The sequence below is a fragment of the Aotus nancymaae genome, unplaced genomic scaffold, assembly GCF_030222135.1.
Source record: "Aotus nancymaae isolate 86718 unplaced genomic scaffold, 86718_ANA_hifiasm-v0.15.2.pri h1tg000007l, whole genome shotgun sequence".
Taxonomy (NCBI): domain Eukaryota; kingdom Metazoa; phylum Chordata; class Mammalia; order Primates; family Aotidae; genus Aotus; species Aotus nancymaae.
The window spans coordinates 49,369,984-49,386,603 of NW_026988418.1; the positions used below are offsets into that span (position 1 = coordinate 49,369,984).

Genomic DNA, 16,620 nt, shown 5'->3' on the forward strand with positions numbered 1-16,620 from the left:
AGCTGTGTTCCAGAGATTTTGGTATGTTGTATGTTTGTTCTTATTAGTTTCAAAGAAAATCTTGATTTCTGCCTTAATTTCATTATTTACCAAAAAAAGTCATTCGGGAGCATGTTATTTAATTTCCATGTAATCGCATGGTTTTTAGCGATTTTCTTACTCTTCTATTTTTATTGTGCTGTGGTTCGCAAATGTGTTTGGTATGCTTTTGGTTATTTTGCATTTGCTGAGGATTGTTTTATGTCGAATTATGTGGTTGAGTTTAGAGTATGTGCCATGTGGTGACGAGAAGAATGTATATTCTGTTGTTTTGGAATGGAGGGTTCTGTATAGATCTATCAGATCCATTTGGTCCAATGGTGAGCAGGTCCTAAATATCTTTGTTAATTTTCTGCCTCAATGATCTAATATTGTCCATGGAATGTGGAAGTTTCCCACTATTAATGAGTAGGAGTCTATGTCTTTTTGTATGTCTCTAAGAACTTGCTTTATGAATCTGGGTGTTCCTGGGTTGGACACATGTATATTTAGAATAGTTAGATTTTCTTGTTGAAATGAACCCTTTACCATTATGTAATGCCCTTCTGTGTCTTTTTTTTTTTTTTTTTTGTCTTTGTTGGTTTGAAATCAGTTTTGTCTGAAATTAGGATTAAAACCCCTGCTTTTTTCTGTTTTACATTTGCTTGGTAGATTTCTCCATCTTTCCATTTTGAGCCTATGGGTCATTTCATTTATGCCATTGTGAGATGGTTCTCTTGAAGACAGCATACCATTAGGTCTTTCTTTTTTATTCAGCTTGCCACTCTGTACCTTTTAAGTGGGCATTTAGCTCATCTACATTGAAAGTTAATATTAATATGTGTGGATTTGATCTTGTCATTGTTTTGTTAGCTGGTTATTATGTTAACTTGTTTGAGTGGTTGCTTTATAGTGACACTGGTTTGTGTGTCTAAGTCTGTTTTAATATTGGGAGTTGGTAGCAGTCTTTCCTTTGTGCTCCTTCCAAGATCTCTTAAAAGGCAGGTCTGGTGGTAATGAATTCCTTTGACATTTGCTTACCTGAAAAGGAACATAATTCTCCTTCACTTAGGAAGCTTAGTTTGGCTGGATATGAAATTCATGGTTGGAGATTATTTTAAGAATGCTGAATAAAGACCCCTGTATTAGTCCATTCTTATGCTGCTAATAAAGACATGCCTGAGACTGGGTAATTTATAAAGGAAAAAGATTTAATTGACTCAGTTCAGCATGGCTGGAGGCCTCAGGAAACTTAAAATCATGGCAGAAGGGAAAGCAAATATGTCCTTCTTGACATGGCAGCAGGAAGGAGAAGTATGAAAGCCAAGCAAAGGAGGACGCCCCTTATGAAACCATCAGATCTCGTGAGAACTTACATCACAAGAATAGGATGGGGAAAACCACTCCTATGATTCAATTACCTCCACCTCGTCCCTTCCACAACACGTAGGGATTATGGGAACTACAACTCAAGATGAGATTTTGGTGGGCACAAAGCCAAACCATGTTAGCCCCGGTCTCTTCGAGCTTGTAGGGTTTCAGCTGAGAGGTACACGGTTAGCCTGATGGAGTTCCCTTTGTAGGTGACCTGCCCTTTCCTCTCTAGCTGCCTTTAACATTCTTTCTTTCATTTCAACCTTGGAAAATCTGATGATTTTGTCTTTGGGATGATATTCTTGTGTACAGTCTTGCAGAAATTCTCTGTATTTCCCGAATTTGACTGATGGCATCTCTAGCAAGGTTGGGGAAGTTTTTATGGATGATATCCTGAAATATATTTTCCAAGTAGTTTGCTTTCTCCTGGGAGGGACTATTTTTCTTATTTGTCCTTGTAAATGAGTTCATAGGTCTGAATATAAGGTGATGTTATTGTCAGATTGGTGGCAGAGCAATAGTTCTTTGATCAAAGTTTTGCTTTTACTATGGGATTTTTTTCATCACACCTCCCACCCACACAGGCTCCCAACCCAGCTCCTTCTCCTAGGGTTAGGATAATGAGAAACCTCTTCAATGATCCATTCCTATAGAGTGTCCTCCTCAGCTTGCATCAACTAAGGCTGTTTTCTAGTAAGATTTCTTATAAATAGTAATGATATCAACAGTTTTAAGACTGCCTATTTGTAGGATACTTTATAACTGATTCCATCTTTATGCAAACCATATTGATAGATAGTAATAGTCCACTGAAGAGAGGAGGAAACTGAGCTTTGGAGCATTGCATAAATCAACCAAGATCTGTCACCCAGAAGATACTAACATTAGTATTGGAGTCATTTACGTGACTCCAATACTAAAGTCAGTGTACATATTCCTATTAATCAATTCATCTTAATGCCAAACACAAGCATTTGCCTTTTAAGGTAGGATTATAGAAAACTGAGGAGCCTTTCAACATGCAGGATTAAGTGATGGTTTAGGGTTAACAGGTGGCAGAGTTAGAATAATGAGGCAGAGACCCTGCTCATCAGTCTGTTGCTTTTCTGTCCACTCTTAAATTGGGAAATGCCTGTCACAAAACCCTGCTAATTTAGTTCACTCTAACTTTGTCATCCTCACATATGTTTGCCTTTAATGACAGGATATGTTGACTACAGCTTCTACTTATCTGTTTGAAGCCACAGAAAAAAGATTCTTTTTCAGAAATGTATCTATATTAGTCCCTGAGAATTGGAAGGAAAATCCTCAGTACAAAAGGCCAAAGTATGAAAACTATAAACATGTAAGTATTAAAATCTTCTCTTAAAAAATTATATTTTCTGATATTCCACAGTTTTGCCACAAATTATTTAAGAGTTTTTGTAACTGAATATTATCTTTTTATTTCTGACATTTAACAGTCTTTTTCAACATTCTCAGGCTGATGTTATAGTTGCACCACCTACACTCCCAGGTAGAGATGAACCATACACCAAGCAGTTCGCAGAATGTGGAGAGAAAGGCGAACATATTCATTTCACCCCTGACTTTCTACTTGGAAAAAAACAAAATGAATATGGACCATCAGGTAGAAATTTTGGTTAAAAAATAATTTTGTAATGAGTGTAGCATATAACTTTCTATTCAGGTTAAGTGTGCAAGTCATTGGGTCAAAGTCCTTAGAATCAAATCCTGGCTCCCCTGCTTACTAGCTATTTGTGACCTTAAACAAGTGACCTACTGCCTCTGTGCTTATTCCCTACAAAATGGCAAAGAGAAAAGTTTCTACCTTATAAAATATTTCTTCTACATTAAACTAGAGAATCCAGATAAATGTACTCAGTACAGTGTCTACAAAAATATAAACAGAGAAAAGCAATAATAAATGTTTTTCTTACGGCATGGTTTTTAGATTTTAATTTTTCCAGTTCTCCATAGCTGGATATTAACAAATCGCAGGTAAGCTACATGAAAGCCAGATGTATAGTAAGCTGGAAAGAGTTATGTTGCCAGTTACTGGTCAAGAAAACACACTTAGGCTATCAGTTGCTGATATCATCAGCCTATTTCATTGAAACAGATGACATTGTCTGTAATTGATCATTTTGACCTATAAAATGGCAATGTCATCTAGTTCAATCTAAATGTTAAAATAATTTTGTCAAAACAAACTAAAGTGCATTTCACAGACAAAAATGCAAATTATTGTTAAAAGAGGGTGCTACACATGTGTCACTGTTCAATGGGAACCTTTCTGAATCCCTATGCCCCAGAATCACTCTCTTCTATTCCTGTTCATTGAACACTTATTAAGTCTCTTGTCTCTCCCAAACATTCAGCTAGATCTGATCTTATTCATTACCTGGACCAGTTCCCCTCTCCAGTCTTGAAAGCTCCATCATTTCCTCACGTCCCAGTCTTACCTCTTCCCCATATATTATCCTGATCATGTTTATTTTCCTTGGCACCTCTAATCCTTTGTGCCCTTTTAGTTATACTTTCTTCCTACCTGACATGTCCTGCAAAGTCAGTCATTTCAACTACAAGTATAAATAGTTCAATTCTCTTACAACTTTTATTCTTGTGTTTCATTCAGTTTACTAAATCTTCTGAATTATCCATCTAGTTTATTTTTGGCTCCTGTTATGTTTTCAAGAATGTTGAAGAAAATTATAAAACCAATTGATACGATTATTAAGACACATTTTCCAAGCTCAATGAAGTGCTCAAAGCTACTCTACAATATTTTTACTCAGCTCTTCTCAACTCCCTTTCTCAATTCCTACAGCAGCTGACCTAAACCTTCTACCATTTTTCTCAAGATCTCCAGCCACTCTTCTCAATCTCATCATTAATGCCCTGATTGATAAAACAGAGATCTCTATATTCTTCCTATTTCCAAACTCATTACTACCTATACCTTCTCTACCTGCACCTTTCTTAGAAGAGAAAGGCTTCTCTAATTTATAAGATCCATATCCCCATATCAGTTCTTGGTTTTTCCCATATCCCACACCTCAACCCTATTCTATTACTGACAGGTCACCCCTCCTTCTTAGACAGATCTTTCTTCTTTTTCACAAATGCATAATTTGATATATGTGTTTGCAAAAGAAAAACCTTACCTTCTACAAACAATATCCTAAAGAACAATTTTTGGATAAATAAGATTACTAAGAGAGTTCTGAAAATCTATGCAGTTTTGTAATAATCAGGATACCAACACCAACAATCACAACAGATCATTTAGATCACCCAGGCAAGCAATGCAGTATGGCTGGAGGCTGCCACAGCACATATTAAAAGTACACACAGACACGTGGTGGGGGGAGGGGGAAGAGAGAAATGTTATTAGAAATGGAAACAGGAATTGCTTGAAATGAGACAATGATGTAGATGGGAATGGAATTCTAAGTCAAAAGGGCTGCTTTTAAGGTGGGCATGGGAGGCAGGGAAACCTGAGAAGGAATCAAGTCTGAGGGGACTCTCTAAGAAGAGAGCCCGATATAGGGAGTTTTAAATTTTTCTTAACATTCACCAAATTCCTACTGCAGTAGCTGATATGAGGGCTTTCTCCTTTCCTACTAAGGTTCTAATCTGCTCCCACAAACCTGGTTCTATTTGCCTAGAAAACCTGAAACCAGTGTTTTTTAAGTGCAATATGTAGAAGAATAACTTAGGGAACTTGTTAGTGTGCAGCTTCTGATTCGGTAAGTTAAGGGTGTCCTGAAGATTCTGCATTTCTAACAAGCTTCCAGGTGATGCTGATGGATGTGGTCCAGCATCACAGTTTGAATAGCAAGGACTTAAAAAAGAAACATGACTTCTTCATACTATGGTATTTTCCTCCTATTTTCAGATTCATATAAGGTAATCTGAGCTACAGAAACACATACTGTAGCAAAAGAGACTTTATTTCCAATCTCTGCTTCTCCAACTCTGTTTCCTCTGAAGTTTTTCTCAACATTACTAAAACGAAAATTTTACTTTCGTTATTTCAGCATCTCAAGCCGTGGGTTTACTTTTATTCTTCCATTTATTGTGAAATTCTTATTTTAAAAAACCATTTTATCATCACACACTGGGGTCTGTTGTGGGGGATTAGGGGAGGGACAGTGGGGCACAGGGAGTTTGGGAAGGGATAACATGTGGAGAAATGCCAGATGTAGGTGACGGGGGGATGGAGGCAGCAAACCACGTTGCCATGTATGTACCTATGCAACAATCCTGCATGATCTGTACACATACCCCAGAACCTAAAATGCAATAAAATTTTTTTAATATCATTTTATTTGAACTCCCTCTCTCAAAATTTCCTAAAGTGAAGGACTAAATCTCACACATCTTTATATTTCTTAATACCTAGTATTGCATTGAATATATAGAAAATTATTAATAATCGTTTCATATAATAAATGCTTACATGTGCTAAGTACCATAAATGAAGTCCTTCATTTTAACATCCCCGAAATTGTATTTGGCCCATAACAGTGTTTCCCATTTTTTTTAAATCATAATAGGGAGCAGTTTTAGACATTTTTTTCTAATCGCATCCACGTGGTATTTCAGTACAACAGATGTACTGTATATCTAATTATGTTGGTTATAATTTGGAGAGCCATAAACCATTGTATTATCTAAGACTTTTTACCCCCAAGAACCAAAACACAAATCCCAGTCTGCTCTGCTTATAGTATATACTCCCTTATAGTTTCATTGATTTAACATGTTGTGGAATAAGAAGACAATATGTTACATAATATAGCATAATATAATGTAATTTACTTCAATAGGCTTTTTTATACACCAAAATATAAATGTTGGTAGTTGTTGAAAATCAAAATCTAAATATATTTTATAATTGAAAGAGAAGCTTCTTAAAATATTTTGATACGAAATGTGTTGCTGGAATTATGATCATGTATTTGAAATGCTTTCCCACAGGCAGACTGTTTGTCCATGAGTGGGCTCACCTCCGGTGGGGAGTGTTTGATGAGTACAATGAAGATCAGCCTTTCTACAGTGCTAAGTCAAAAAAAATTGAAGCAACAAGGCATGGCTATTTAAATTTTCTAAACTGACTTCAGGCTTTTATTTGTGCTTATTTTCCTTACTTTGATTTCTTCCAAAATCAGTCTTAATGCAGACAATATATCACAAAATGATGCTTTCTTTTTCTTTAGAAAGTGTATCTTAAAGTAGTTGATTGCTATTTAAAACATACATAATTGGCCGGGCGCGGTGGCTCACGCCTGTAATCCCAGCACTTTGGGAGGCCAAGGCGGGTGGATCACGAGGTCAAGAGATCGAGACCATCCTGGTCAACATGGTGAAACCCCGTCTCTACTAAAAATACAAAAAATTAGCTGGGCATGGTGGCGCGTGCCTGTAATCCCAGCTACACAGGAGGCTGAGGCAGGAGAATTGCCTGAACCCAGGAGGTGGAGATTGCAGTGAGCCGAGATCACGCCATTGCACTCCAGCCTGGGTAACAAGAGCGAAACTCCATCTCCAAAAAAAAAAAAAAAAAACATACATAATTGTGCTTCCAAAGCGAGGTGCCTCGCCTCACACAGAGCGAGACTTCATCTCAAAAAGACAAAAAAAGCATACATAATTTCAGTGGCAAGCATTTGGTTGGCAATTTAACGTATTTTATACCTCTCTACCATACCTTCCAGAACTCACTTGCACTGAAGTTGGGCACTATGTAAATGGATTCACAATATGCTGGGATAAGATCAGTTATTTACATTACACAATAATACACAAACATGGTTAAGTAGTGCTAAATGTGGACTGAGTTAGAAATCAAGCAGCTTCAAGGAGCCAAGCAGGAACTTCTTGGAGATTATAGATGTTATTTAATAATACCATCTGCATCATAGTTAATAATAGACTCTCCTTTTGATTATGTGGTCAAAAGAGCAAAATGATTGGGAAGAATTGGTTCAAAATTAAAATTAGTGCTGTTACCTCATCAATGTTAGATGTCCCACTGGGGCTGAAGACTTGACACTAATGTGTGAATTGAAAGGTATAGGATTTCAATCAAGGTCCTTCCTCTGCCCCGTTGCACCAATTTTCAGGCATATATTTTAGAGAGTATTACATTTATTGCACTTGTTTATCTCATATTCCCCTTAGATGTCTAACTGCTGCTGCAGAATATTCATCATGATTTTCTACATAGATAGCTTCATCATGTCCACCTAGTTTGGGGGCAATAGAAGCATGGACATATTTATGAAACTCCCTAAATAACTGAAGAAAAACTATTCACCATTTCCTGAATTTGAACTGAAAGCCTATTGCAAAGACAAAATATGTTCACATCCCAGCATATTTGTTGCAATCGTGGGTACCTTTGGCCAATTTCATACATAAAACATATGTCTGAACTGTCTCCATCATATTTTATTCTACCATCTTTCTTGGCAGCACCTAATCTTCGCTTCCAATACATTTCACTTTGGATAAAAATGCTCTTTGAATAATCAAAACACTTGTGTCTATGCCATGTACCATTCTTTTGGGAGTATCTTCTTCGGGAAGAAATCTACAAAGAACTTCAAACTAAAGTGGTACTCAGAGTAAATTATCTCACAAGGTCTCTTATCTAGGTCCCTACAGTGTATTTGCCAACAGAAGACCAGCAGGAGAGATGTCTAAGTTTTAATACCAGCGGAGAACTCAACCGTTGTGTTATCTGGAGGCCTCACTTAAATTTTCCCTCTAGAGTTTCTTAAAAAATAGATAATTACTTTGATTGGAACCCTTAAACTCTACTGCCAGGATTGGAAGTACACGATGCACATAGAAGAATAAACATATTGATATAAAGGTCATAATGAATAGAACCACTTAGGATTTCTATTAGCATTAATGATTAAGTTGCCTCAAAGATTAACTGTCATATATTTTCAGGTGTTCCACAGGCATCTCTGGTATAAATAGAGTTTATAAGTGTCAAGGAGGCAGCTGTCTTACTAGAACGTGCAGAGTTAATTCTACAACAAAACTATATGAAAAAGATTGTCAATTCTTTCCTGATAAAGTGCAAACAGAAAAAGCATCCATAATGTTTATGCAAAGTATCGATTCTGTAAGTATGCTGATAATTGCTTCCAGAATTTATAATCAAATGACATATTGTCGTGTTTTTAAAGTAAATGTTCAGGTGACCTAAGGATTACATATATTGAAATAGAGTTCTTTGAACATTGGCTAACACATAGTAAGTGCTGAACTAGTGTTATGTAGTGTTTATCTATTATTACAGTTATCAGTATTCTTATTATGGTAAATCTGCCTTATTGTAATATTGATGCTCAGCAAATCATATTTCATTCAACAAACAATATATCTGCAGAACACATTTAAAAATTTTTCAGGTTTGTAGTTTGATTTTCAAATGCATGGTATATTTAAATTATTTTTTCATTTTATTAACCTTTTAGGTTGTTGAATTCTGTAATGAAAAAAACCATAATCAAGAAGCTCCAAGCCTACAAAACATAAAGTGCAATTTTAGAAGTACATGGGAGGTGATCAGCAATTCTGAGGACTTTAAAAACACCACACCTATGGTGACATCACCTCCTCCACCTGTCTTCTCATTGCTGAAGATCAGTCAAAGAATTGTGTGCTTAGTTCTTGATAAGTCAGGAAGCATGGTGGTAGGTTCATTTTTTCTAGATATACGGATGTGGGATATTTGAAGGTCCGAGAACACACTGAACTCTATCCGCACCTAGATTGTTCTAAATTGCAAGGTGGCATAAAGTACCATCATTCCCTATGATCATGACTTCAAGATATTGCAGAAAACTATCATAGTAAAAGAAAGATGCCAATATAATTAAAAATACCTAATCCAAGGGTCACTTCCTCCTTGGATTCCTCCAGAAAATGGACTGGGCTTCTAGGCTGGTTAAAGCCCTTCTACTGATTCCCAACAATGCCCTACACATACCTCTATTACTGTATATTATATTTATGTTATACATTTCTCTTCCACTAGCCTAGGAGATCTTCTAGGATTTGGAAATGTGTTTTATTCATCTTTTATCCCTATTGCCTAGAATAAAGTTAATAACATATGGGTGATCAATAAATAATTGTTGAAATGAATGGATGGCAAACAAGTGACTGCAATGTGATAAGAAACCAGAAAAATGGTGCATTTAAGGCAGAACAAGGCAGGCTGAAGAACAGGAATAAGGTCTTCAGCAAATGCGGGGAGGTATTAAAAAGGGCAGAGAATGAGAAAGCTGAAGGAATCGAGCCACTATAATGCAGGTGGTGGAGGAAGCATGTAAAATGAAGATATAGAAGTTTTTCATTGTCATTTGGTTGAGGGAGTTCAGAAGGAAACGTAGGCATAGGTTGGTGAGGAGTAACAGATCAATATGGTAATAAGGATGGGAGAAGACAAACATGTGAAGAAGCTTATACCCTAGACAATTACCTTTGAAAGAGGGTTGGGTCCCGAGGGTTACCAAAGAGCCAATTTCAATAAACCCATTGGTGGAAAGTGGGCAGCAAGAGGTTAGAAACAGAAAGAGAAAATGGGAAGATAGGGGCTTGGCTTCTCTCAATTTAAAGTAAAGCTTGGGTTAAGTTTTACCTTTTGAGCAGTCTACTCTCCAGTGGATGGAGTGATTCCACTCTGGTTGGACTCTACAATCGTCTGGTTTGATTTATAGGCTTGGGAGTATGGTTTTATCTGAAGACAAAAGGCACAGAAGATGCCAGGAGTAATTAGAGAGTCTCTAAAATGTGTATCCTCACCCCAATTTCAACTCAATCCCCACCCTAGCTTCCACCTCTAACTTGGGTACTTAGCAGTTAAGAATCAGCTGTAAATAAAAGCCTGTGCTCCTTACTATGCAAAAATGTGTCCAATAATACACATCACCTTTTTTTAATTTTATCAATTCTTTAACAACATCGACTACTGTTCACAGAACATCTTATCAATAAATTCTGTTCATTCGTTTTATGTGATCTTCTACTATTTTCCAGTCAAAAATCACTTGTTTGTTTTTCTTGTCTTTTTGATCTAGAGTGATAACCGCCTGAATCGAATGAATCAAGCAGCAAAACAATTCCTGCTGCAGACTGTTGAAAATGGATCCTGGGTGGGGATGGTTCACTTTGATAGTACTGCCACTATTATAAATAAGCTAATCCAAATAATAAGCAGCAATGAAAGAAATACACTCTTGGAAAAGTTACCTACACATGCTCAGGGAGGAACTTCCATCTGCTCTGGAATTAAATCCGCATTTCAGGTGAAAATCGTACTGCAAATGTATTTTGTTTTTTGTTTCTTTTTCATGTTAAGAAGGAGATTTTCATGTTAAGTGCTGCCGCACATGCTTGCTGCCTAATTTTAACATAAGTAATCCTAAGAAGCACAGGACTAAGCATATAGAAAAAAATTCTCTTGATGTTTTAATGGATCAATTAATCGATGAACAACCCATGGGTGAATAAGCAACTATAAATTTGCCACTCACAAGCCCAAGGAAGTCAGGGACTTTGCTGTCTTGTTACCATGCAGTAGTCAGTGCTTGATAAGTGTTAGTTAAATAAGTGTGCTTAGATGCAAAAGCCATCAACTTTTAGGGCAGTGACACTGATGACATAGTATGATTCCACTTTAAGCTAGTTCTCATTTGAGCTTCTGTAACATTCAGCTAGGGCCAACTATTTATTGTACCTCTTAAAGCAGATGTAGCAAGACTGTGAGTCATATTTAGGGTAAGGCATATGAGTTAGAGCATAAACTTTGACATCAGAGTACTGGATGTGCTACTTACTGACTGTGTAATCTTAGGCTAACATTTCAGTCTCTTTGGACTCTCAGTGCCTTATCTACACAATATAAGAAATAGGAATGCCTACCTCATAGAATAATTATAAGGATTATGTGAAATAATACATTTACATACTTAGAACAATATTTACTATATTATATAGTAAATATATAGTTCAAATATTATATGTAATAAATATGTAATAATTTATCATAAGTATATAATTATTTATAATAATTAGTTAAATATACGTACAATTATCATGAACATTATTTTTAGCCAAACGGTCATCTTGAGCCCACAACTAATATCAATTATGTCATTTTACTGTTAAGAAATCTTCACTGTCTCTTCACAGTCTACAAAATGGTCTCAATTTCTCAGTCTGACATTACTAAAAAGTCTCCCCAACGCAGTAAAATTGCCCTCAGGTATCTTTCCTGCCTTATTTCTCAATTCTCCCCTCTCTGTTTTATCCTCCAACCAACTTACTACACACACTGTTCTCCAAGTCCACTGTGTACTAACAGTCTCCAAACCTTTGCACATGCAAATTCCTCTATTTAAAATGCTTCCTTCCCCCACCCCAATGCCTGTCTCTGCATGTTAAAATTCTACCAATTCTTCAAAATCCTTTCTTCTTCATGTAGCGTCCCTTTTACTCCCGACCCAATTGAATCTCTCTCTTCCATGAATTGCATGACATTTTAGTTTAGGTTTGTAACATGAAGTCCTACATTCAAATCACAATTGTCACTTATTAGCTTTATGACCCTAAACATGATTCTTATCCTCTCTAGCCTTCAATTAGCTCATCAGTAAAATAGGATAACTAAAGCTAGCACATAAGGTTGCTCATGTTTTAATTCATTCAAAATATGAACATGTTTTAATTTATTCACCAAGCAAAGCTTTTTCACTCTTGTGATACATTTATATAAGTAGGGAACAGATAATAAATAGATAGATAAAAACAAGAACTGCAGATTATATAGTGTTGTGAATAAACCAAACAGGGAGATGTGACAGAATAACAGGGAAAGGAGAATTACTTTGGTTAGAGAGGCCAATGAGGCTTCTCTGAAAAGTAACATTTAAGCTCTGATTTGAAGGATGAGAAGCAGCCAGTAGTTCAGTTAAAAAAGAAACTGCAAAAGTGCCTTAGGAAAAGGCTGAGAAAAAACTAGATTATTCTAAGAAATGATAGAAGCTAGTGGCACTGGAGTTTGGCAAATGAGGGGGTATGAAATGTGGTTGGAGAAGTAGACAATGACTAGATCTTTCAAAACTTCAAAAAATATGAGGCTTGTATTTTGTTTCAAGAACAACAGAAAGCCCTGAATGGTTTAAAGTGTCAGAGTTTGATAATCTATTTATGTCCCAGGAAGATGATTCCAATTGCCCTGAATACAACAAATTGTAGGCAGTAAGAGTGGTAATAGGAAGACACTTTGGGAGCTTGGATTTGGATTAAATTATACAATGTATAAAACACAGTTAACACATAGCAAGTATTCAGTAAACTGTTAACACTACATTGTTACTTCTCTTGAACTATAGAATATTCTGTAGTAAATACATATTAGTTTTGTCTTTGTTGCTCATCTGTAGACCTCCTCAGTCTCTGTCACAAAGCTCCATAAACACTGTTAAATTGAACCCAATTATTTATTAATATAGGAGTGTAGTTCCTACTGAATCCCCAGCACAGTGACTGACACATTGTAAATGCTTGCTAAATAAACACATGCAAGAAAAGGAAAGATGAAAGAGAGAACTCTGCTTCATCTTTGGATCTTCATTTTGTACTTAAATGCATGGGAGAAGTGTGATGGAGATGCTACAAATGCCCTAAATGTATAAAAGCATTTTCCTATCTTTTTGCTTCGTTTCAATGCATGTCAGAGAGTATTTCCCATATATTGCAATATATATATTAGTCATTCTTTGCCTCAAAACATGCAAAAATTGTCATAAGGTAGTCAATTTATTCCCTGATCCAGCTTTCTTAGGGATTTCTACATTCCAAACCCTCTTCTGCACATCTCCACAAACACCTCCACTCCATGCCAAAGAAAGCCACTGATAATCTGTCATTTGTTGCCTCTTGGCCTGGACTCAGTGTCTCAAAATGGTGCTCGAAGATGCCACTACCAATTAAAAGTGTGCAAGAAAATGAAATATAGTTGTCATGCTGGGCTAAGTTCTCTTTATCCTCTTTTACAGGCACCTAGATTCAAAACTTTGAGTTTCAAACTGTTTGGCATTTAGGAAAAGGATTCAAGCTACAAATATAATTTTCATGTATTATTTGAGCATCCCCAATATGCTTAGTTCTGTGCCAGTTATTATTAGAAGTAAATGAAAGTTGCATAACAAGGTCCCTAACCACATGCTTAGAACTTTCCATATTTTTTCTTTATAAGCATAGTGAGGGTTTACTAATTTGTAATCACTGACTTTGAAAATGTTGAAGTGGATTCTTAAGGCATCTAGCTATAAGTGCAACAGACTTTATAAACTGAAGGCTTATCTGTCAGAGGGTAGTCCAGTCAAAGAAAACAGAACACTTAATGTCATATACTGTAATTATACTTTCAGTATCTGATTGACCTGAGTTTCCCAGGTTGAGATGTTATCATCATTTAGTCTAGACAGGATTTTCCAAAGCTTGGTCCCACCTAATTCATTTAAATAAATATTCCCTGCTGCTGGGAGTTAAAAAGAAATTCATGTTTAACTTCCCCCAAAAACTGTTGCTTGAAAATTCTTATTTTAAAATAGAGGCCATCTCTTCTATTCTGCGTAACTTGTGTTCATTTTCTCTATAATTTTTGTCTCATTTCCCATTAGTCTATTTGATCTCAGAAAGCCTGTTGGTAACTGTGCTCTGAATTACGTTTACAGGTGATTGGAGAGCTATACTCCCAACTTGATGGATCTGAAATAGTGCTGCTGACTGATGGGGAGGATAACACTGCAAGTTCTTGTATTGATTTAGTAAAACAAAGTGGGGCCATTGTTCATTTTATCGCTTTGGGAAAAGATGCTGATGAAGCAGTAACACAGATGAGCAATATAACAGGTAAAACATGGTTCGTTTATTCCAGACCTTCAATAGCAATGCGTAAATGTAAAGGCTGAGAGTTCAACAATTTCTCTTGAGTTTCTGCCCTGGAGGCACTGAAGCTGGGGACCAGATCCAAGCTGTTCTCATAGCACTTGGAGTAAAAATAAAAAATGTTAATGAAATAACATAATCAGATAACATTCTTTTGTAACAGAGGAATATAGAAGAATAAAGTTCTATGTGAGCAGAGGAAGCCATTAAGTTACTAGAGTTGTATACAGCCAGGAATGAGAAACTAGCTAAATTCTGAGCTGGGCTTTGAACAAGGTGTTGAATTTCTCTGAGTAGAAAAAATGGTAAGAAAAGATGATCAGGTCAGTGGCAAAAAACATCATGTTGGGGTAACAATGCAAGGCATGTGGCGGTAATGGTGAAAATCTGTGAGACCAGAGCATAAGCTGTGGGGCGGGTGTATGTGATTAACAGAAGCTCAGACTGAAAAGATCTACATAACAATGAAGTTTTTATATAAACATTAACTATGGTTGCTGTTATTTTAGACACACAAACATATGATGAAAATGGATTACATATTTCTAATACCTTCTTAAACATAGTAGAGAATATGTAATTTATGACATGATATAATTATGTTGAATTGGCTTCTAATGGTACTAAATATATGCTTGCTTTTTAATGCTTATACAAAATCACATCATTTTAAAGTGCTTTCATGGTCATTGTAAAATATATTTATATTCCAAGTAGCACCTTGAAAAGTAGTACTTTTTTGGATTTATCTCTCTTGCTTTCCATTTTTCTATCTGCTCATTGCCAGTTATTGTGAGAATACCTAAATGTAGCTGCTCTTTAATCTTTCTAATTTTCTGATTTTAATCTATGCTGGCTGAAATGTCTGAAAGTCAATTTTGTTAGAAGTAAAATAAAAGATTAACAAATTTTTTAACAAAAGATTTCACAAATCTACACTGACTGAAATATCTGAAAGTCAACTTTATTGGAAATAAAAGATTCTCTAAAAGGGCTGTGTGTAAAGTTTGTCAGCTTTAATACCTAGAATTGTAACATCTTTCATATTCTATAATTATCATGCATTTTAGCTACCTAAGATTTTGATAATGAGGTATTATGGTAGCTTTCATTCCCTAGTTCTGACATTTTAAAATTAGCGTTTCAGATTTAATCTGCACAACTACGTGCCTTTGGTCTATTTTAATAACACATACTGAAACTATGATTTTTGTTTTAACTATTACCTTAATAATCACTAAAATAAACGTACTTATTTTCTAGAAAGCAGTCTAATTAATGCATTTACATTTTAGGAGGAAGTCATTTTTATGCTTCAGATGAAGTCCAGAACAATGGCCTCATTGATGCTTTTGGGGCCCTTACATCAGGAAATGCCGATATCTCCCAGAAGTCCCTTCAGGTTAGAGTTTCCATTCCTTTGGTTTTCATGTTCACTTTTGCCATAACAAAGAAAAAACAATTTGTTAGTTATAAGTTTTGAGTTCCATATTTTTCTCAAAATAAATTTTTAATTAAAATCTAAACTTTTTCTTTGCTAAGAAATGACATTACAACCTAATAATGTCAAATTTTTCACCAAAAATGGACCTTTTCCAATATAAAGCACCCATTTCTCAATGAATGAATTTTAAAAGTTTAGGCTTCCAAGCTTTTCCCATGCAGTTAACGTCTATGAAGTAGATTTAGACACATGAACTCAAGAACCTGGTTGGGAAATGGAGGAAGTGTATCTTGGAAATAAATTAAGCAAGAGAAAGAAGGGGTGAATAATCATTGGATATCTATAAACATAGGTCTTCTGTTACCTCCTCAACCACATTTTTTCACCAGCTTTTTGTTTTATTCACCTCTCTTCTGAACTTAACATTTTTTCTCATTTGGATCTTGATAGCATTTTCTATTACTTAGATTCAAAAACTTTGAGTAAACTTTGATTCTTCTTTCTCCATGTCCCCTGTGAACATAGCCTGTTTCCCTCAAAATATGTTTAACGAAAATGTTTCTCTTCTTTTCATTCCTACAAGTCTATGTCATGTCACTTTATGCCAAGATTCCTGTCTTATGTTTTCCGGCTCATCAACTCATTGCCTATATTAAAACTTGCCATGATCCCAAAACAAACCTATTTTCCTCTGTTTCTCAACACTGAAAAGAACAGAAGTTACAGGATGTGAGCTTAGAGTATGTGCAGATTGATTTGGACATCTGGTTTGCAGATATACCCTGCAACCAAGTTAA

At 35.8% G+C, this 16,620-nt stretch overlaps 1 protein-coding gene across 1 annotated transcript in view; it reads left to right on the plus strand.

Moving 5' to 3' along the window:
- The window catches only part of CLCA4 (chloride channel accessory 4), a 31,518-nt gene that overhangs the window by 8,313 nt on the left and 6,585 nt on the right, over positions 1-16,620 (plus strand). The window contains exons 2-9 of the mRNA XM_012464791.3: positions 2,597-2,737; positions 2,875-3,022; positions 6,379-6,487; positions 8,362-8,539; positions 8,895-9,113; positions 10,503-10,730; positions 14,166-14,343; positions 15,675-15,781. Of these exons, the coding sequence (XP_012320214.2) occupies positions 2,597-2,737; positions 2,875-3,022; positions 6,379-6,487; positions 8,362-8,539; positions 8,895-9,113; positions 10,503-10,730; positions 14,166-14,343; positions 15,675-15,781 (1,308 nt within the window). The remainder of the gene's footprint in view (positions 1-2,596; positions 2,738-2,874; positions 3,023-6,378; positions 6,488-8,361; positions 8,540-8,894; positions 9,114-10,502; positions 10,731-14,165; positions 14,344-15,674; positions 15,782-16,620) is intronic.